The sequence below is a fragment of the Lycium ferocissimum genome, chromosome 4 (assembly GCF_029784015.1).
Source record: "Lycium ferocissimum isolate CSIRO_LF1 chromosome 4, AGI_CSIRO_Lferr_CH_V1, whole genome shotgun sequence".
In the NCBI taxonomy this organism is placed as follows: Eukaryota; Viridiplantae; Streptophyta; class Magnoliopsida; order Solanales; family Solanaceae; genus Lycium; species Lycium ferocissimum.
This window is the reverse complement of record NC_081345.1, coordinates 41,522,529-41,542,137: the sequence shown is the minus strand read 5'-3', so window position 1 is coordinate 41,542,137 and position 19,609 is coordinate 41,522,529. Positions and strand designations below refer to the sequence as shown.

Genomic DNA, 19,609 nt, shown 5'->3' with positions numbered 1-19,609 from the left:
TTGACACTCTATATTTGTATTTAAAATCTAATATGAACAAATAATTAATCCAGAATCCAGCAAATTACTTTTTCTTAAAATATTTACAACCTATAAACTCAAAATTCTAACTTCCATGTCAGAATCGAAGAATATATTGATAGCGTTACAATAACAAATCCTACAAAAGTCTTAATAACAACAATGACTAAATAACAGAGTATCTTAGCGTTAACAAATTCATACCAAACTAGTTCAATTATTTCCAGTGATACTAATTTGGTATTAGAGAACACTGGATAACGATCAGATAATAACCAATTTCCTATATAAACTCACTTTTTAAGTACTATATTTCCATAACTAGATCAGAGTACCTTATCTTCTGTCACTCTCTCCCAAGTCCCAATCTTACCTTATAAGCAATGAAAGGATCAAATTGATCCAGTAATTATTATTATTATGATGGTACAGTATCTTTTAATCAAACTATAAAATCCATCATTTGTGTTGTTTTAGGGAAACATCAAAGAATTCTTCTCTCTAGCTTTTCTCTGCAAGAGAATCTTGATACACCAAACATGGCAAGAAAAAACTTTTTTCTACACTATAATATACTGTTAACATTCTTGGCATTTTCATTTTTGGTAACACAAGGGGCACCTGAAAATGCACATGTAACTCAAATCCCTGGTTTCAATGGCACTTTTCAGTCAAAGCATTATGCTGGGTCTGTATTCTTTTTGTGTGGGAAAAAATTTCTAAGCTTATTCTTGAAATATGGTGATTTTTTTTTTACTTATCTGATTTATTTTTCTTCTAATGGGTTCTCAGGTATGTTAATATAGATGAAAGTCATGGTAAGAAATTGTTTTACTACTTTGTTGAGTCTGAAAGAAACCCATCAAAGGATCCAGTTGTACTTTGGCTCAATGGTGGACCTGGTTGTTCAAGCTTTGATGGCTTTGTCTATGAGCATGGTAAGAACTCTACTTCCACTAGTAGTATTTTCTTTTTCTTTTTTTAACTAGAGGGGGGAACTGTATATACAAGTCAATCTTTTTTTATGTACCTACATATAGTAAATGATGGAACCCTTTCGTGAAAATTTTGCCTCCACCGCTGCTTTTACAATTGTTGCAAACTTAGAATGAGGGAATGGTAGCACGTTTGTATGCTCTTTATGGTAAAAAATTCTTACATTATCAGTGTATTTTCACATGTTACGTAGATAACCTGCCTTATTCTTCATGTTAATTTTCCACTTTTTATTGATGATTATGTGATCTGGTTGTTATCTTTTTATGGATGTGCAATTATCTGTAGTTATCTTTTTTTGATATACAGTATAAAAGTCGAACTCTTTTTAATCTTTACATAGATAATAGGTCAACCAAAACTGTGAGTTTGAAAGTCTCTGCCATTGTATGAAAATTGTTGACTTCTTCCTTGACAGATTTTTAAAATTCTTTTAGAGGGTAAAGGTGCATATATACCCCCGTTAAAAAAGTAGTGTATATATACTTTTATTGTTACAAAATGGTGCAAAGATACCCGTGGCCTTACACAAATAGCGCAAATATACCCTTTTCGCTAATGAGATTTTTTTAAAAATCATTTAGCTTATTTTTTAATTAAAAAAATGTCATCTGGCTTTAAAAAAAGTCTACTCATTTTTTTGAGTAGGCATATTTTTCTAATGCCACATGGTAAATTTTTTTCTGGTGGGTCAAGTCTGGTTCGTTTAAAAAAATATCTCCGTGACTTTAAAAAGAAAAACAAGTCTACCCAATTTTTTTAAACAAACCAGACCCGACCCACCAGTAAAAAATTATCATGTGGCTTTAGAAAAATATGTCTACTCAAAAAAAAAATGGGTAGACTTTTTCTTAAAGCCAAGTGGTATGGTATTTTTTTTTAATTGAAAAAAAAAACTAAAGGATTTTAAAAAAAAATTCCGTCAGCAAAAAGGGTATATTTGCACTATTTTGTAACGACAGGGGTATATTTACACTACTTTTATAACGGGGGTATATCTACTCTAAATCGCAAAATTGAAGGGTATATTTGCACCTTTTCCCTTCTTTTAAAGAGCTCAAGTAAAAGATGTTAGTTGAAAAAATGTGGTCCGTGGAGATGCAGCTGCTAATTCTTATTCATCATAAGCAAAAGATTTATTTTACCATATTTATTGTGTTTATAATATGGAAGGGTATTTCTATACATTGCAGGACCTTTTAATTTTGCGTTGGGAAAGCCAAGTACTAGCCTGCCTTCTCTGCATAACAATCCATACAGTTGGTCCAAGGTTAATTATCATTTGTGTTAATTCGAACTTGATCATATGCTTGCATTTCATTTGGCACTCATTATGAATATAAGGAAATTTTTTGATTCTTCCAGGTTTCTAGTGTAATATATCTGGACTCTCCTGTTGGTGTTGGATTCTCTTACTCGGGAAATGAATCTGACTACATAACAACAGACTTAAAGACTGCGTCTGATACCCACGCGTTTCTCCTCAAGGTAACATTACAGAAAGTCGACATATTGGTTATTTTGCTAAGTTTGATAGTTAAGTTGACTAGTTTTACGCTTGGAACCGGCAATGTGAGCAGCTCACACATGTGAAGTTCAAAGTTTGATAGTTGTTTCTGTTTCAGTCAAACCTCTCTATAACCGCCATCCTATGTAACAACTATGTTTTCTGTGGAACCGATCTTTCATGTTATGTTATATTATATGTTCTCTACAACAACATTTCGCTATAGCAACCAAAATGTATTGGAATAAACGACGTTGTTATAGAGAGGTTTAACTGTAATAAAACTCATTTGTGTTTCTAATAAATTATGCTCTCGCTAGTGGTTTGAGATCTATCCGGAGTTCCTCAAGAACCCATTTTACATATCTGGAGAGTCTTATGCTGGAATATATGTGCCAACTCTGGCTTACGAAGTAGCAAAAGGTAATCTGGATCTTATACGAACATGTATTGGTTTGTGGTGGGCAGGGGGGTTAAACAAACTAACCTTCTGCCGCTTATGTTTATTAGGTATTGATGCTGGAGTAACGCCCGCTATCAACTTTAAGGTATATATACATTTTCAAGATTTTCACGTGTTAACTGGCTGTCTGGGCTGTAACCTCTTTATGTTCTACTGCACAGGGTTACATGGTGGGAAATGGCGTGACAGACAACCAAATAGACGGTAATGCTTTAGTTCCGTTTCAACATGGTATGGGCCTCATTTCAGATGATTTATATGAGGTATTTGCTTCTTCTTGTTTAATTTTTAAGTGCTTGAATCGTTTGACTTCCGTACGTTTAAACATGATGCTTATAATTAGGATATGTTCAAAATTGTTGTAGCATAACACGTATTGGAGCCTTACTAGCTCAAGGTATATATGATAAAGTTTATCAAACATAGAATAGTGATCAATTTTAATTCGCCAAGAAAGATGTATCAAAACAAATATCAAGCTAAGTGTATAATCTACCACTCCAAGGTATCAGCAAACACATAATCATTGCCTCTTTGTCCATTGGCAACTGGTCTCTGATTATTCTTTTTCATGCTCAGGAAGTTACTGTTGCATGCCAGGGAAATTTCTATGAACCAGCAAGTAATAATTGTTCAGACAAGCTTAATAAAGTTGATGGGGTAAGGTGTTCTTTCTGTCATACTTGATTCATATTTTCGTGACAGCAATTCGTTATTGGCCCGAATTCACCTTTTGGCCTATGGCAGGTAATTAAAGATCTAAACGTGTATGACATTCTAGAACCGTGTTACCACAGCAAAGAACCTAGTATTATTACCACTGGTAACTCAAGATTGCCAATAAGCTTTCGTAAACTAGGTGAGACAGAAAGGCCTCTACCTGTAAGAAAAAGAATGTTTGGCCGTGCATGGCCTTTTAAAGCTCCAGTAAGAGAGGGACGTGTCCCAACTTGGCCCGAGCTTCTCAATGGTTTAGGAGTCCCTTGCACTGTAAGTCAATCTTCATTTTTTGTTTGTTCTCTAATGGTTCTCATTGAATTCCCAACTTAACTTATTTTATATCAAAACAAGTTTCTCTGACGTTGTCTAACTGCAGTCATCAGAATGTTGAATTTTGTCTTTCCAAGACTATAACTACTCTCCTATCCAAAAATTCCACATAATTCCATATAGAGGATAATTTAATTTAAAAATTGTTATGTCACAGCGCTAAAAGGTCACAGCGACCCTGGAAAATTGTTTAGAGTAACAGACTAATATATGTCTCCTGATAGTTTCTTTTATACTCGGTTAATAGAGTTATATGGGAGTCAATAAGCTTTTTCTATGCATATTTGCTGTGTTGAAAGTGGTTTTTAATCAATTTATGAGTGGGGAAGTAGAGCTTTATGGGCCTTTTTCTTGTTCAAGCTGTTTCGCTATTTTGTATTTTTTTTTCCCAATAAAAAGCAACAACAACAACATAAATTATGAAAATGCTTTTCTAATAGAAAGCATGAACAAGAAAAGGTTATAAGCTCAGGACAAATAATCTGAGATAAAATATGCAGGATGATCATGTTGCTACTGCATGGCTAAACAATGAAGAAGTTCGTAAAGCAATTCATGCTGAACAAGTAAGAAAATTGTCTCATCTCGTACTATTGATATTTACATATATTCAGAAAAAATAGAATTGGTTATTTATGGTTCAATGCTACTGGTACAACAGAGTACTGTGACAGGACCCTGGGAGCTATGCACAGACAAAATAGGTCTAAGTCATGATTCTGGAAGCATGATTAAGTATCACAAAAACCTCACAGCTCGGGGATATCGGGCACTCATATACAGGTTCAATAGATTACAAAAGTCTCTAACTTCTTTCTATGCATTTTTCTGTCCTTTTGCATTACTCGTGTATCATTGTGAAAACCACCTATAAAGAAAACTGGTCGTTCCTGTGCATTTCATGTACATTCTCTTGGCTAAAAGCCTAAAACACATATTTATTGGGATTATGCTACTTTAATAGCTTTCAAAAATCCAAATTCATTAATTATTTAAATAATTGTCAACCATTACTATAACATTTTCTTCCACTATACTCCTGTAGTAGGCTTCATAATGTAAATGTTGTTAGTGACAATGTACCTGATCACATTCAAATTGTCCGAGATCTTTTTTTATGCTATAATCGGAACGATTATATTCATTTTTTTTGTTTTTTTGTTTCTTGCAGTGGGGATCACGATATGTGTGTGCCATTCACTGGTTCAGAAAAATGGACAAGATCACTGGGATATCCGATCGCGGATGAATGGAGGCCTTGGTATGTGAATGAACAAGTTGCAGGGTACGTCTATATCTTCATCTTCTGAATCATATGCATGTTTAACTTTTCTAATGTGCTGCAATTCTGTAAAAATCCATTTAAAATGCTCAAATCTTTTGTGCAGTTTCACACAAGGTTATGAAAACAACCTCATTTTTCTGACTGTTAAGGTATGTTCATAACTTCATATCAAGAATTTTTTTTCCATTTTCTATTTTTTCTTTGATTTAATTGATTTCTCGTAATCTTCAGGGAGCTGGACACACCGTGCCAGAGTACAAACCGCAAGAGGCCTTGGCATTCTACACCCGCTGGCTAGAGGGCAAGATGATATGACAATATGAATAATGAAGATTGAAATAGTAGATTTAAAGTCCAATTATTTAATAATTTCTCTGTTATTCGATGTATCTTCTGACTGTTAAAGGCAGGTTCATATCAATTTCTCTCCTGTATTTTTTTACCACACTTCTTGAAGGTCAGCAGCAAGTATCTCAAAACATTTTTTTTGGGTCCATAAATCATCCATCCAATTGCATGATACCTTTTCCACTGTTTAGTCATGTTAATGAATAAGGAAGTTTGAACTAAACTGAAAAAGCTAAATGATTTGACAAATTTTACTAGTAGCTGATTAGTTGATGGTAACCAGTGATTTGCTGCTACAAGTATTTTAGCAGGTTTGCCATATGCTGCTTCTGTTCCATTGGTCCAAGGTCATTTAAACAGAGGCGGATGCACAACTAAATCTACGGGCTCAGTTGAGCGCAATAGCTTTGGTTCAAAATCCTATAAATGTGTTAAGAAACTCTCTAAATATGTACAAATAACAAATTTTGAACCCTGTAAGTCTGTAACTCAAATAAATAGATTCAGTAGTATCGTGAATTCACAAACTTCAAATCATGAATCACCTCTATCCAAGGACACAATGCACCATGAGTATCCCGGGTGAAAGCTAAGGTAAACAAAGTTTTCTCACCAATGCATTAGCATGGGATCATCTTTTAGAATAGTCGAGTTCTCGAATAGTTTGAAGGAAAAAAAGTAGCTCGGTGCACAAAGCTCCCATTATACATAGGTCTCAATGAAAGCCTAATCGCACTTGTTTAATTTTATCTTATATTTCTATAAGAGATAGTTCCATGTTTTGTTGAAGAAATTATTTCTGAACTTTTTCCTTACTCGTTATTAGTGGTTGCTAGGCTGAACTATCACATGACTATAATAATTTAACATATGTCTGGAAAAGTGAATTAGAATGATGAAATAATTTATCATCATAGAAATAGTACTGATTTTAAAAAAAAATTCATTCATTCATAGATTTTGACTTATAAGCCATGAGCCATAAGAATTTTAACTTATGACTTATTTTTGTTATTTTGCCTCAAAAACACCTACTTAAAGCACTTTTTTATCTTCTGCAAACACTATAAAAGTGCTTAAAAACTATTTTGGTTTCAAAGCACCTAAAATAAGGTAATTCAAACAGGCTCTGAGTCATACTCCATAATACTACATGTGTTTAATGTAATTTACCTTTAAAATCCTTAGGGATCGTTTGGTTGGAAACAAGTTATAAGGGATGAGTTGATACGGGATTAGTTATTCGCCTCTGAGGATACTAGCATTCTGATGGGATAAGCCCAATAGAAATTAGTTATCAGCGATTTATCAAACAAGCTGTTCAAATATAATCTGGAGATTATTTGTCCTTATCCTTTCTACCAAACGAGCCCTCAAATTATTACATTCTCGTGGTTTGTAAAAAGAAAAAGGAAGAAAACGTTTAATAGCTTTCTTCTTCATAATATATTACCGGAGAGTCGAGGGCACTCATTTCCCCCAGAATTACTGTTTTTGCCTACTTTGGAAGATGGCTGTCGCTAATCTGCAGAGATTCGCTTCCCGTATCGCACGAAACCCTTCAATTTTCTCAATAACCCGATCTTCCGCCACGTCATCCTCATCTCCAACCCGCACCGGATCCGCCAAAGTCTCGGATCGTATCGTCAAGCTCTTCGCCGTTGACCCTGAAGGTCATAAACGTGAAATCATCGGACTTTCGGGTCAAACTCTTCTCAAAGCCCTAACTAATCACGGGTTAATCGACCCGGATTCACATCGCCTTGAAGATATCGACGCGTGTTCCTCTGAGTGTGAGGTGCATATTGCTCAGGAATGGCTTGAGAAGCTTCCAGAAGCTACTTATGATGAACAGTATGTGTTGAAGAAGAATTCTAGGGCTAGGGTTTTGAACAAGCATTCAAGGTTGGGTTGTCAGGTTGTGATTTCACCGGAGCTTCAAGGAATGGTTGTTGCAATTCCTGAGGCTAAGCCATGGGATATCCCATAAAAAGGTGTTTTTTCTTAAGTTTGTGGTTTGAAATCTTAGTGTTTTGAGTTAATAATATGTTGAACTTGTGGAATTTGATGGGCAATTTCTGTCATAATTGTCTCAAAGTTGATGACTTTGTTGTTTTAAATGAATACCTTCCGAATTCATGTTTGAGTTATCTTTAGTATTTATCTGTCTTTGGTGGTTTGACGACATTTTAATTTACTGGTACTTGAATGAAATTGGTTCGACAGAGCGGAACAGACAGAAATATCAAACATTCATATAGCTGGTCCCGTCTAATTAGTGATTAAGCCATAGGATTAGCTTCTCAAGAATGGCTCGAGAAGCTTCCTATGATGAGCAGTATGTGTTGAAGAGGAGTTCTAGGGCTAGGGTTTTGAACAAGCATTCAAGGAATGGTTGTGGCATTCCTGAGGCTAAGCCATGGGATATCCCATAAAAAGGTGAAATGAATGTTTTGCTAAGTTTGTGATTTGGAATTTTAGTGTTTTGAGTTAATAATATGTGGAACTTATGGTACTTGATAGGCAATTTGTGTTAAAATTGTCTGAAAGTTGACGACTTTGTTTGTTTTAAATGAATATTTTCCCAATTCCTGTATGAGTTATCTTTAATATCTTTGTCTTTGGTGGTATGATGACAAGGTAATTTATTGGTACTAGAATGAAATTGGTCTGATAGAGCGGAATGGATATAAAAAATTGATATAGCTGGTTCCAACTAAGTAGTGATTGAGGCATTGTTTTTGTTGTGAGCTTATAATTACTCTACATTCTCACATAGTCTGAAGATTTTCATGTTTATGTTTTAGTAAAAATGTGTTAATGACAAGGCTATTACTAAATTTGGTGAGAGGTGGAAAACATTATACGCGTTTCTTTACCATTGGTCACCAGCTCGGCTGCAACTAAACATTGCATGCTACTGGATGTCCCTATAAACTAATTGTAATGTATTAGCTACTTTTTACTGAGTATATTACATCACAGACCTTCTAAAGCAACGAGAATTTTTTAGCATTGGTCGCCGATCTGCTGCAACTAAACACCTAGTGCTACTGGATGTACCTCGAACTAATTTTAATGTATTGGCTGGTATTTACTGAGTAAATTATGTTCCTGACCCTCGAAAGCAACACGAATTCATTATGTACAAGCTACTATTTACTGAGTAAATTATGTCCCTGGCCTTTAGAAGCAACAAGAATTCATTCTACTGTAAGGAAATTGTCCTGGTTCAGTTTGCATGGATTCTAGTTACACTCCTTAGCAGGAGGACATGTGGTGCTATGTTTGGGATCAAACAAAAATCCAATTTTCATATTTGGAGGGCTAGGACTCTAATCGGGACCTTAGGCACAAGGGACTGTCCCAGGAAAGGAGTTCTTATGTGGCAGGCTTCAGAAACGTAACAGGGTATGACTGCAAATACTAAATTCATTCTGAGAACTGGTTAGTAGGCAACCATTAGTTGTTCACCCCTAACATTTGTCCAGCTTACTGTTTGTTTGAGGTTATGAGCATCGTCATGTGTTAGCTCTAGATGTCTACTTTCTCTATTACTTTTTATCATTCCCATCACTTCTGCTAGAAGGCTTATTTAGACCAGTGTTATCAAAAGCGAAAAGCACAAAAAAGCTCTAAGGTCAGCTGGGGCTTTAAGTTCAAAGCGCAAATAAAGCGTGGGCTTTAATGAAAAAAAGCGCAATGGTGCAAAAATACAAATATATATATGTTTAGTCCAAGATTAATAATAATAAGAATGAATAACAAATATATGGAGAAAAAAATTGTAAAAATATTACGATAAAAGTGAAATATCAATCATCTAGCGTCCTCGAGAGGCTGGTTGGTAAGGAAAGTATGTCTTAGAGCCTTGATGGCGACAACGAAGCGCACATAAAGCGAGGCGAAGCACTCAACATGTTTTGAGCCTCGCTTCAGGGCTTAAGCGCGCCTTTGATAACACTGATTTAGACCTATATCTCTTTTCGCTGTTAGGTGTCCCTAAATTTCCATAGCTATCCAAAAAAAAATAGGTCATGCATCAAATTCCTTGCTTTTTTTTTTTTTGATAAACTAATAAAGTTTTATGAAGATGCTTGAGGCTAAAGGTGTACCCGTGGCTTGTATTAGAGCGATAAAGGACATGTATGATGGAGCCAAGATCAGGTTAAGGACAGTAGGAGGAGACTCGGAGCACTTCCCTATTCTGATGGGGTTGCATCAGGAATCAGCTCTTAGCCCGTTTTTATTTGTCTTGGTGATGGATGGATTCACGCGACAAATCCAAGGCGAGGTGCCTTGGTGTATGTTTTTCGCGGATGACATAGTCTTGATTGACGAGACTCGCAGCGGAGTTAACGCTGAGCTAAAGGGTTGGAGACAGACGTTAAAGTCTAAAGGATTTAAGTTGAGTAGGACAAGACGAGTACTTGGAGTGCGGAGTTCGGTGGCGTACCAGCGAGGTGGCGTGGAAATGAGGCTTGGTACCCAGGCCATCCAAAAGAAGAGAAGTTTCAAGTATCTTGGGTGTATTATACAAGGAAATGGGGATATCGACGATGATGTTACACATCGTATTGATGCAGGGTTGATGAAATAGAGGTTCACTTCCGGAGTCTTTGTGTGACAAAAAAGTACTACCAAAACTTAAAAGCAAGTTCTACAAAGTGGTGGTTAGACCGACTTTGTACAGGGCGGAGTGTTGGCCAGTCAAAAACTCTCATGTTCAGAAGATAAATGTCGCGAAAATGAGAATCTTTGCGGTGGATGTGTGGGCACACTAGGAGAGATAGGATTAAGAATGAAGATATCCGGGACAAGGTGGGAGTGGCATCGGTGGAGGACAAGTTGCGGGAAGTGAGGCTGAGATGGTTTGGGCATGTGAAGAGGAGAGGCACAGATGCCCCAGTGCGAAGGTGTGAGAGGTTGACTATGGACGGTTTCAGGAGAGGTAGAGGTAGGCCAAAGAAGTATTGAGGAGAGGTGATTAGGCAGGACATGGCGCTGTTTCAGCTTACCGAGGACATGACCTTAGATAGGAGGCTGTGGAGGACTCAGATTAGAGTAGAAGGCTAGTAGGTAGTCTCGCTTATTCCTTCGTACTAGTAGTCAATGCCACGTAAGATTAGACGTTCATTTTGGATCACTTTAACGGAGGAGGGGTATATTCGAACCAGTAGTATAACGGCAGGGGTATATTTGGACCGAAAGTATAACAAGGGGTATATTTGGCCCTTGTCCAATCTACCTTTGACATGCTTCTTGTTACTTCTATCAGACCAACCTCTTTTTCACTGGGCCATGTCAGCTTAGATTTGCATATCTTCAGATCATGACTATAAAGGTGCTTAGACTTACTTGGAAGTATGTAAACTTCATAGTTCAGCAAGAAATTAGGTCAAGAAGTTAGTGCATGGCAAAGTCTGTTGCCTGCAATGGTAATTTCCACAATAGGCTCGAGATAAAGCTTGAACTAGCAAATTCGATTTCAGGTGGCAGAAGGACCTCAAACTTACACCTTTTAGTGTTCATTCACCTAAAGCTCTTTAGTATTAATTGTAATTTACAGTACATGCGTAAAGGATGAGATGATAAAAAAGGTGGAATTGGAAATAAAAAGCTGAACTTCTTGGTTGGATTTTGGCAACTTAATGATCAACTCAATCCGATGACCAGCTTGCAAGAAAGAATTGTACTGGCACATCTCATCACCATTTAAAGTTTTAAAAATGGCAACTTGTAATATGCTTGCATATTTTTTAATTGAGTTTCCCAGTTGCTTGGGATCTTGTTCTGGTGCTTATCTATTTCAGTAGTGCTGGATTCTTTTTCTGTTTTTCTGAATACTTGGAGCAAACACACTCTTTGTTGAATGGAGGTGAGTGCAAGGGCTTCTTTGGTCGCGAAATGTGTCACTTCTTCTGTTGTCATTAAGGTTTGTTCCCCTGAGTTCAAGATGTCCCTTCTGCTTCTCTTTCACTACTTCCCTCATGGGATTGGTCAAGCTCCTTCAGTTATTGCTCGATCCGATTCGGAACCTATTGGTCGTTTTCTTGAGCAATGAGATTTCATTTCCTATATACTTGTCAATGAGATCGCTAATCCAAGATCTTGGAGGACACACAGTTTGATCACATTCTTATACTTTTCTATCTCCATTAAGAATTATTGTGGAGGTCAATAGGTTGATTTGAATTCCAGTTGTCTATCGATATTCGGTTGTGCACCCTTCCCCATTAAGTATCTAAAGACTATCTGATAAAGAAAGATGAAATTGGGTAGTCGGAATGCATTGCAAACAAGTCAGCATTGGACTAATTACTGGAACTAACCTATCGGATGACAGCGATGATGGTGGCTGCATAATGCAGTAGCTGTACTTGGAAACTTTCTCCTGTCTTGCCTCCTAAATATGAACTAATTTAATGAATTACATTTCCAGGAAATGTTTCTGGATTAGTAAGTTTGATGCTTCTGGGTTTTGTTCCTTTGACAACCCATGTTAGACAGGGTAGTCAATTGGTATATGGTAAATATACTAAAAATGAGTTACTGCCGAGACACAACCCTCTCATTGTCTTTATCAGTTGGCATGAGCAACTCTTCCTTCCTCCTCTAAGGGTAGTGTATGGGCGAATTTATGCACATCTCGACAAATTCACTGGGCACCTACTAGTTCCACCAACACAAGATTGGGTAACTTTACTCGCGAAGGCTTAGATAGGAAGTATTGTTGGGCTCAACAAGCAGAAACTCCTATCATGGTGTGATGTTGTCTGATGATGTCCGCTCTAGATCAAGTATGTCGATTTTCTTCAAAAGCTTTACACCATTAGGCGTACCCTACACCTTATGTGGAACTTTGTTTGCACGCCCAACAAAAGGAAATCCCCTAGCGCTTTTATTTTTTATCTTCATTTAAGTTTGAATCACTCGTCGCGCGGCGCTTGCCTAGTGCGAGTTACCTCTCCTGTGTGGTTTGCGAGCTATTGCACAGGAGCTGGGTTTATCCTTTGCGCACCCGAAGGGTAGCGGCTGCGGGTTCCCATGTTATCAAAAAAAAAAAAGAAGAATTTTCTCACTTTGAACTGACCAAGCCACACCATCAACATTTATGTATGAACAACTCATGAAGTACCTAGTGGAGACAAAACCGCATACCCAGATAAGAACACAGCAGTCATCTGCAGATTTGGTCCCCTTAATCTTTGCAATACATCCGCCACAAACCACGGAGTAGCTCGAAATCAGATTTAAGAGTCCCTCCAATAATTCAAAGGCCATTATTACGACTTTATCGCTGAATCTATCAATTTCTCCAACCTATATTTAGCTGGATACTACTTACTAGTATAGACCACTATATTTTACGTGGTCCTAAACCTCCACCTCACTTCACGTCTACAGACATGAGCTCCACAATTACATTTTTCAAAAGATGCCGTCCAAACTGCGGTTTGAGACCCATTCAAAGGGTAAAGACTCACTTGTACCGGGTATTTATATCAAACTAAGCAATTTAAGCGACGCAACAACAACAACGTCTGTATATTAAAAAAAGTGGGGAGTTTGGGAAAACTAAGCAATTTAAGCGTAGCAGTTAAAATTAGAGCGCCGTGATTAAGTGAAAAATGTGTGTACGAAAGACAAGTATCTTGAATTCATTGACTTGACGTAAACATGAATGCGAGTAAATTTTCTCCCCAAGGGCTTCCATCGCGCTTGCCTTGGTCTTATATGATAAGTGCTGCTATTGATCCATATTATCTATTTTTTGATTGTTTAAACTACTATTTATATTATCTCCTAAAAATTTAACACTCCACTAAATTTGGAGCAATAAAAAAATTACCTTTTTCAAAACTTCAAATATTTTAAAAACAAATCTAATGTAACGGAAGACTAATATGATGGGCAAAATGACTAATGAAGTCATGAAATAAACCAAGAAAGGCGGAAACTGGATATTCCTGAATCTCGTGGGGCTATTTATCTTAAGAGAATATATACCTCAAAGATAGCATCATTGATCCAACGAAATTAGTGGGTGTCCTCAAACCACCCCTCTTTTGCTCCACCTTTTAAACCCTTAGCTACATTTCTCTCTTCTCAGAAATATAATTTCAAATCTTGTTTTCTTCCACATTTCCTTTTTTCATTTTTATCATTCAAATCATAAACCTTGATTTTTATGCTTCTTTCTTCTTTGTTTATGCTTCATTTATCATCTATCCCAAACCCAAACCCTTTTCCTTTTATACTAAGACCAACAAGTTTTTATTTATCATTCTCTTGTAATTTCCTTCATCTCATTATCAAATGGACCCCGTAGAGCTACATAGAATTTTCCAAATGTTCGATCGCAATGGCGATGGAACCATTACAAAAAAGGAGCTCAACGACTCGTTACAAAACTTGGGAATACACATTGAGGAACAAGAACTCATCCATATGATTGAAAAAATAGACGTAAACGGAGATGGATACATAGACGTAGATGAATTTGGGACATTATACAAGACAATAATGGACGAGAAGGATGAAGAGGAAGACATGAGAGAAGCTTTCAATGTGTTTGATCAAAATGGTGATGGATATATAACCGTGGAGGAGTTGAGGTCAGTTTTAGGGTCATTAGGATTGAATCAAGGCAAAACTTTAGAAGATTGTAAGAGGATGATCATGAAAGTTGATGTAGATGGTGATGGTATGGTTGATTTTAAAGAATTTAGACAAATGATGAAAGGTGGTGGATTTTCATTGACATGAAAATTAGATGAAAGGAAGAAAAAGAAAGAAAAAAGAAAAGGATATGTACAACTGTATATCCTTTTCTGTATGTGGCCCTTTCGAAGAATTAATACATGTCAATTTTTTTTAATCTTGTGATCATAGACTTGTTATTTTCTTTAATCTTGTGATCATAGACTTATTTGACTTTTGATTTTTTTTTTTTCACTTTTCGTTCTTAAAATTAATCACTCAACTAACTAGGTATCAATGTCAAATTAGTTTAGCGTTATATCGTTATATCTATATCTAGCTGAATGAGGGTAGTCTCCAAAAATAACAACTTTAGAAAAGGTAAGAATACGTTTCATGTTTTTTATTGAAATGTCCCAAACTTCCGCTCATATGCAAAATAATTTATGCGCATTTTATTATTAGAATTTATGTCTGATATAAAAATAAAAATTGCATCGAGAAGCTTTTTAAAATTAAGGCAATTTTTTCAACAAAATTGTTTAGCAAGGACAAAAGTTCTAGAGCACGTATAGACATTTCTGCAATTTTCTCAAGAGTGATGGTATGGGCCTTTAACGAAGAACATACTAGCCCAAGTCCATTAACTTCTCTCAAAAGGCCTGCTAAGTGTATTCAATTTAGACCCTTGTAACTGTTCCCCGCCGGACACCAAAAAAGTCCGAAAATGATGGGAAGAGGCTTTTTTCCGGCGAGACTCTGCAAATCACGACAGCTCCAACATCTCTTCATCTCCCGACCCGTTTTAGCCCATTCACTTTCCCAGAAAAACAGGTACTATTTCTATATTTTATACTCCATCCGTCCCAAAATAGGTGTCGTTTTAGCTCATTTCACGCGTATTAAAAAATCAATAAAAACAATGTTTAGTTTACTAAATCACCCCTATTTATTACATGTTTTTTGAGAATTGAGTAATATTAAAAAGGAATACTTCTTTAAGGTTAAGGTTATAGTGAGAAATAGTTGCCAACTTTGGTCTTGAATTCCTAAAGTGAAACTTATTAATGGGACAATTTTTTTTAGCTAAAACAACACTTATTTTAGGACGGAGGGAGCATTTTTTTTAATTAGAACACATTGTTACCAAAAAAAAAAAAAGTTGTGGGTGTAGTGGGTAATAGTGGAACCAGTACTAAATTACTGAAAGTTTTGAATCTGTTTCTGATAAGTGCTTGGTTTGAATCAGTAATTTTATAAATCTCATGATATATTAGTCTCTTTAATGCAATTAAAGTGCTTGGTTTGAAGAAGTAATTTTGCTAATCTCATGATATATTAGTCTTTTTAATGCAATATGCAAGGTTTTTGAGAGGGGAGTGACAGTTAGGCCGCGCTTTATTGTACAAAAATATGATCTTGGATTAGTATATTCGGCTCGGTATTTCTGCACAACTGGCAAAGCTGGTGAAACGTCGAATGGCGGTGGAAATGATGCTGTTGCAGAGAGTTCCGGCGAGTCTAAAGAAGATAAAATCAAGAGGAAGAAACTGAAGGGTAAAAGAGAGGTTGTAAAGTGGTTGAAGTTCTTCAGGTGGAAGAAGAAGAAAGAGTACCAACGAATGACGGCTGAAGAAAGAATCCTTTTCAAATTGAGGAAGGTAATGTTTTACTTATAGCATGTTAGTTTTGACATGAATTAAGTGATATTTGGAAAATAGTAGTATCTGAAGTTGAGAAATGGCATTTCACTTGAAAACAAGTTGACCAGTTTTCAAGTTTAAAAAACTCATCTGCGAAAAGTAACCAAAAAATCATTTTAATGTATAACCAAACAATGTATTGAAAATATTTTTTTAAAAAAAGGAACAAAAAAGAGATTATGTTCCAAACGGGTCCTTAGTCTAGTGGAAGTTTTGTAAGGTGATGTTTGAAGTACTTATGCTGCATAGATTTTGGTGGCTTCAATCTGTTTGAAATACCATTCTCTTTGGCTTTTGACAACTCCATTTTAATATGTCTTAGCATGTTTATTTTCTTTGAATCCATCAATAACTTATACCTCAATCTCAACGTAATTAAGGTTAGCTATTCCACTATATCTGGCATCATTTCATTCCAATACTGGCAGTATGTATTTCTAAGGCAAAATGGGATTCTTTGAACTTAGTGGTTCTCTAACACTCATAGTTATCCCTGCACTGACATTCAAGTCTATAACGTGCCTAAAAAGAACCTCTTGACAAATATGAAACTAATGCAAGTGTAATAACAAATAAGCCTTGATCCCCCAACTAGTTGGTATCTTCAATAAATTTTGGTTGTATTGATTCATGAGTATTACCCTTTGCCATTTCTAAACCATTATGTGTTCCTGACATATGTCTTTGTTGAGGTTGAATAATCTAACAGACTGTTAGTATCAATCTAGTCATGTCAAAAGGATATATGAGTTCTGCCGTTGTGGTGTCATTTGCAAATGTAGAACTGTATTTGTTGTGACTTAAGTTTCTTCACTTATATACTTACCAAGAGATGCTAAAGAACCAAACTGTTTGGTTAATTACTTTATGGCAATTTAGTATCCAATACAAATATGGATGGTGTGCACCACCTTTTTAATGGCTACTCTTGAATACAATTGAAGTCTTTACGGGATTGTAAATTTTCATTTTCTAGGCAAGGAATAAAGAGGAGAGGCTTGTTGAAGCTCTTAAAAAAGTCGAGCCTAAGGAGAAATTGGAAGCTACTCATGACCCAGAAATATTGACACCAGAAGAACACTTCTACTTCCTGAAAATGGGGGAGAAGTGCAAAAATTATGTACCTGTTGGAAGACGTGGGATATACCAGGGTGTAATCCTTAATATGCATCTGCATTGGAAGAAGCACCAAACTCTGAAAGTAGTGGTGAAAACATTCTCTCCTGAGGAGGTTAAGGAAATTGCTGCAGAGCTTGCAAAATTAAGTGGTGGAATAGTTCTTGATATCCAGGATGATGACACCATTATAATGTACAGAGGAAAGAATTACTCTCAACCACCAACTGAGATAATGTCTCCAAGAAGTACTCTTTCCAGGAAAAAGGTTCTCTTACTCGTCTGATAATTTTTGTGTATGCTATTATGTGAAACTAAGGGTGTCAAATGGGCGGGTTGGATTGGATTTGGGCGGGTCAAAATGGGCTGAGTTAATAAATGACCTGCCCAAAAGTTACTTGGGCTGAGATGAGTTGGGCTAAAATGCGCTAAAAAGCTGGTCATAACTCATAACCCAACCCGCTCAATTCTTACTAAGTTTTAATTTCTTTGTTTGTTCTTTTATAATTTTTTAAGTACATAATAAAACTACTTTTTTTCTTTATTATGGCTATATATAACATGTCAAATTAAGCAGGGATCTAGTAGCTTTGGCTACCTGAACTTCCACCTTGTTGGTGAGGGTTCGAATCCCCACGTTGTACTCCCCTTCCCCTACCCCCTATGTAATAATAATAAATAAATAAAATAAAAAATAGATGTAACAGATCAAATTAAAAAATATTTTGACAAAGTTTTATGGGTTAATTTTGGGCTATATATCAGCCCAATTTTTAGATGGGCTGAAATGGGTTTGGCTAAAATGGGCTGAGCGAATAAATAGGGGGGTCATGGGCTAACCCTATGTGGAACCCCATTTTTTCGCCTCTCTTATTTGTTATTGCTCCTTGTATACAGGCCTTAGATAAATCTAAATACAGAGATTCCTTGAGAGCTGTTAAGAGGCACATTCCACGGCTGGAGCAAAATCTCGAGCTGCTTCGGTTGCAAGCTGAAAACACAACTGGTGCTCCTGACGAAAATCAAGAGATTGGCTTGGAGAATATTAGCCCTGAACATCGTTCGGACCAGCAAATCGAGGCATCTGATAAGCTCAAACGGATAATGGTTGAAAATGAAGAACAGGGTGAAGAAAATGATTCGATGGTAGATACAGATATAGGCTCAGATACTGAAGATCTTTCAGATATATTTGAGACTGACTCTGAGGAAGAGCACGAAGAGAAGACCGAAGAACCTCTTTATTTGGATGTGTTTGAAAAGTTTCCAGTGCAGAGCAATGGAGATGCACAGGATTTTGAAGAGCATTTGCGTCAAATATCTTCTAACTCGAGGAAAGAGAAATCACCGGGTGAAGATGTGGATACACCGCGTCTCGATGATGTCGATAGGATGATTCTGCAAGCTGCATCGCTTTTGAAGAAAAGGAGGAGATGAGACGTGATTTATTTGTTAACAGAAGTTCGAAACTCCTAAATGAGGTTTGTTACGCGATAGGGATGGTGAGCCTGTTATAGTCAGCAGTTTGCAGCAGGCGAGAAGCAGCGATTTCATCCAGGTTCATCATTGTGGTTCAGTTCTCGTCCCTGTCAATACTACTCTTACGACTGAAGTGGAGAAAATGAGCAGTCGCAGCTGTTAAATGGTCTTCAACGATAGCCTTGGTAGAGGAACACATGAAAAACTTGTTCTGGTGAACAAAGAAGATTACAAGATTGGCAATCTGGAGTTCTCACACTGACCAGTGATGATGACGACCAGGAACTTAAATAGCAAATCTCTTGCATAAAAAAGAGGGTCACTCATTGATTATCTGCAATTTCATTTTGGGGTTCCTGCATAATAGGCTTATTGTTTTTACAAGGGCTGATTCTTCCCTAATCCATAGTGGAAATTCACATGCTTGAGCAGCAAGCTCTTGCTGACACCAGAAAGTAGTTTGATATAGTTCATTCATAGCTTACAACTTCGTTTCAAAGTCTTGGTGCCACTTATCTGATATTTCATCGTTATTACGATAAGTTAATATGATTTGGTTAAACCCGCATATTTTCAAGCGCGCAAGCAATGTTTATTTTTTTAGAAAATGTATGTAGTATGTCAGAATTGTATGTAGTACGAAGTTGATGACTGCCGTTTCTTAAATGTGTTTACTATGTCAACATTATTTATAAGCTAATGTTTCTTTCTGCTGCTTTGGGTTATTGAGATCTTATTGCATTATTAGTATATCACTTAATATATGAATAAGGGCAGTAATGGATTCAAGATTTAAATTTTATGCTTAAATCTTTAAGGTCTTTAGCACAGATTATGTACTTCTGAAATTATGAATTCAGATTTGAATATTATTTTTTTGGCTTAAAAATACTGAGGTTGAATGAATCCGTCATCTCCGAGTTGCTTCCATCACTGAA

General features: G+C 36.4%; 4 protein-coding genes across 5 annotated transcripts; all 4 read left to right on the top strand.

Moving 5' to 3' along the window:
- The first annotated feature begins 352 nt into the window (after window positions 1–352).
- Window positions 353–5,764, top strand: LOC132053004 (serine carboxypeptidase-like 20). Its single transcript, XM_059444772.1, has 14 exons — window positions 353–709; window positions 814–959; window positions 2,211–2,287; window positions 2,383–2,505; window positions 2,845–2,947; window positions 3,035–3,072; window positions 3,149–3,250; window positions 3,567–3,647; window positions 3,735–3,977; window positions 4,538–4,603; window positions 4,699–4,820; window positions 5,209–5,322; window positions 5,426–5,471; window positions 5,554–5,764. The coding sequence occupies exons 1-14, from the start codon at window positions 561–563 to the stop codon at window positions 5,635–5,637; spliced, it is 1,494 nt and encodes a 497-aa protein (XP_059300755.1). The 5' UTR covers window positions 353–560; the 3' UTR covers window positions 5,638–5,764.
- Window positions 5,765–7,075: 1,311 nt separating this feature from the next.
- On the top strand, window positions 7,076–11,571 carry LOC132053003 (uncharacterized). Of its 2 annotated transcripts, none has more exons than XM_059444771.1 (2): window positions 7,076–7,664; window positions 11,240–11,571. In XM_059444771.1, the coding sequence occupies exon 1, from the start codon at window positions 7,181–7,183 to the stop codon at window positions 7,658–7,660; it is 480 nt and encodes a 159-aa protein (XP_059300754.1). In that variant the 5' UTR covers window positions 7,076–7,180; the 3' UTR covers window positions 7,661–7,664; window positions 11,240–11,571. The 2 variants fall into 2 exon arrangements, with proteins under 2 accessions (XP_059300754.1, XP_059300753.1); XM_059444770.1 differs by lacking the exon at window positions 11,240–11,571 and adding an exon at window positions 8,110–8,266.
- A 2,043-nt stretch (window positions 11,572–13,614) lies between these two features.
- LOC132054720 (calmodulin-like protein 3) lies at window positions 13,615–14,562 on the top strand. Its single transcript, XM_059446688.1, has one exon. The coding sequence runs from the start codon at window positions 13,990–13,992 to the stop codon at window positions 14,437–14,439; it is 450 nt and encodes a 149-aa protein (XP_059302671.1). The 5' UTR covers window positions 13,615–13,989; the 3' UTR covers window positions 14,440–14,562.
- A 518-nt stretch (window positions 14,563–15,080) lies between these two features.
- On the top strand, window positions 15,081–19,180 carry LOC132053002 (uncharacterized CRM domain-containing protein At3g25440, chloroplastic-like). The gene is made up of 4 exons (XM_059444769.1): window positions 15,081–15,207; window positions 15,716–16,034; window positions 17,053–17,460; window positions 18,090–19,180. Exons 1-4 carry the CDS (start codon window positions 15,101–15,103, stop codon window positions 18,627–18,629), a joined length of 1,374 nt encoding a protein of 457 aa, XP_059300752.1. The 5' UTR covers window positions 15,081–15,100; the 3' UTR covers window positions 18,630–19,180.
- The last annotated feature ends 429 nt before the right edge of the window (window positions 19,181–19,609 follow it).

Bases quoted from the DNA above. Each gene is read 5' to 3' on its own strand.
- LOC132053004 (XM_059444772.1), top strand. From the start codon at position 561: ATGGCAAGAAAAAACTTTTTTCTACACTATAATATACTGTTAACATTC. The intron at 2,506-2,844 runs GTAACATTACAG...TGCTCTCGCTAG, and splicing joins CCCACGCGTTTCTCCTCAAG to TGGTTTGAGATCTATCCGGA. The intron at 4,821-5,208 runs GTTCAATAGATT...TGTTTCTTGCAG, and splicing joins TATCGGGCACTCATATACAG to TGGGGATCACGATATGTGTG.
- LOC132054720 (XM_059446688.1), top strand. From the start codon at position 13,990: ATGGACCCCGTAGAGCTACATAGAATTTTCCAAATGTTCGATCGCAAT.
- LOC132053002 (XM_059444769.1), top strand. From the start codon at position 15,101: ATGATGGGAAGAGGCTTTTTTCCGGCGAGACTCTGCAAATCACGACAG. The intron at 15,208-15,715 runs GTACTATTTCTA...ATGATATATTAG, and splicing joins TCACTTTCCCAGAAAAACAG to TCTTTTTAATGCAATATGCA. The intron at 17,461-18,089 runs GTTCTCTTACTC...CCTTGTATACAG, and splicing joins GTACTCTTTCCAGGAAAAAG to GCCTTAGATAAATCTAAATA.
- LOC132053003 (XM_059444771.1), top strand. From the start codon at position 7,181: ATGGCTGTCGCTAATCTGCAGAGATTCGCTTCCCGTATCGCACGAAAC.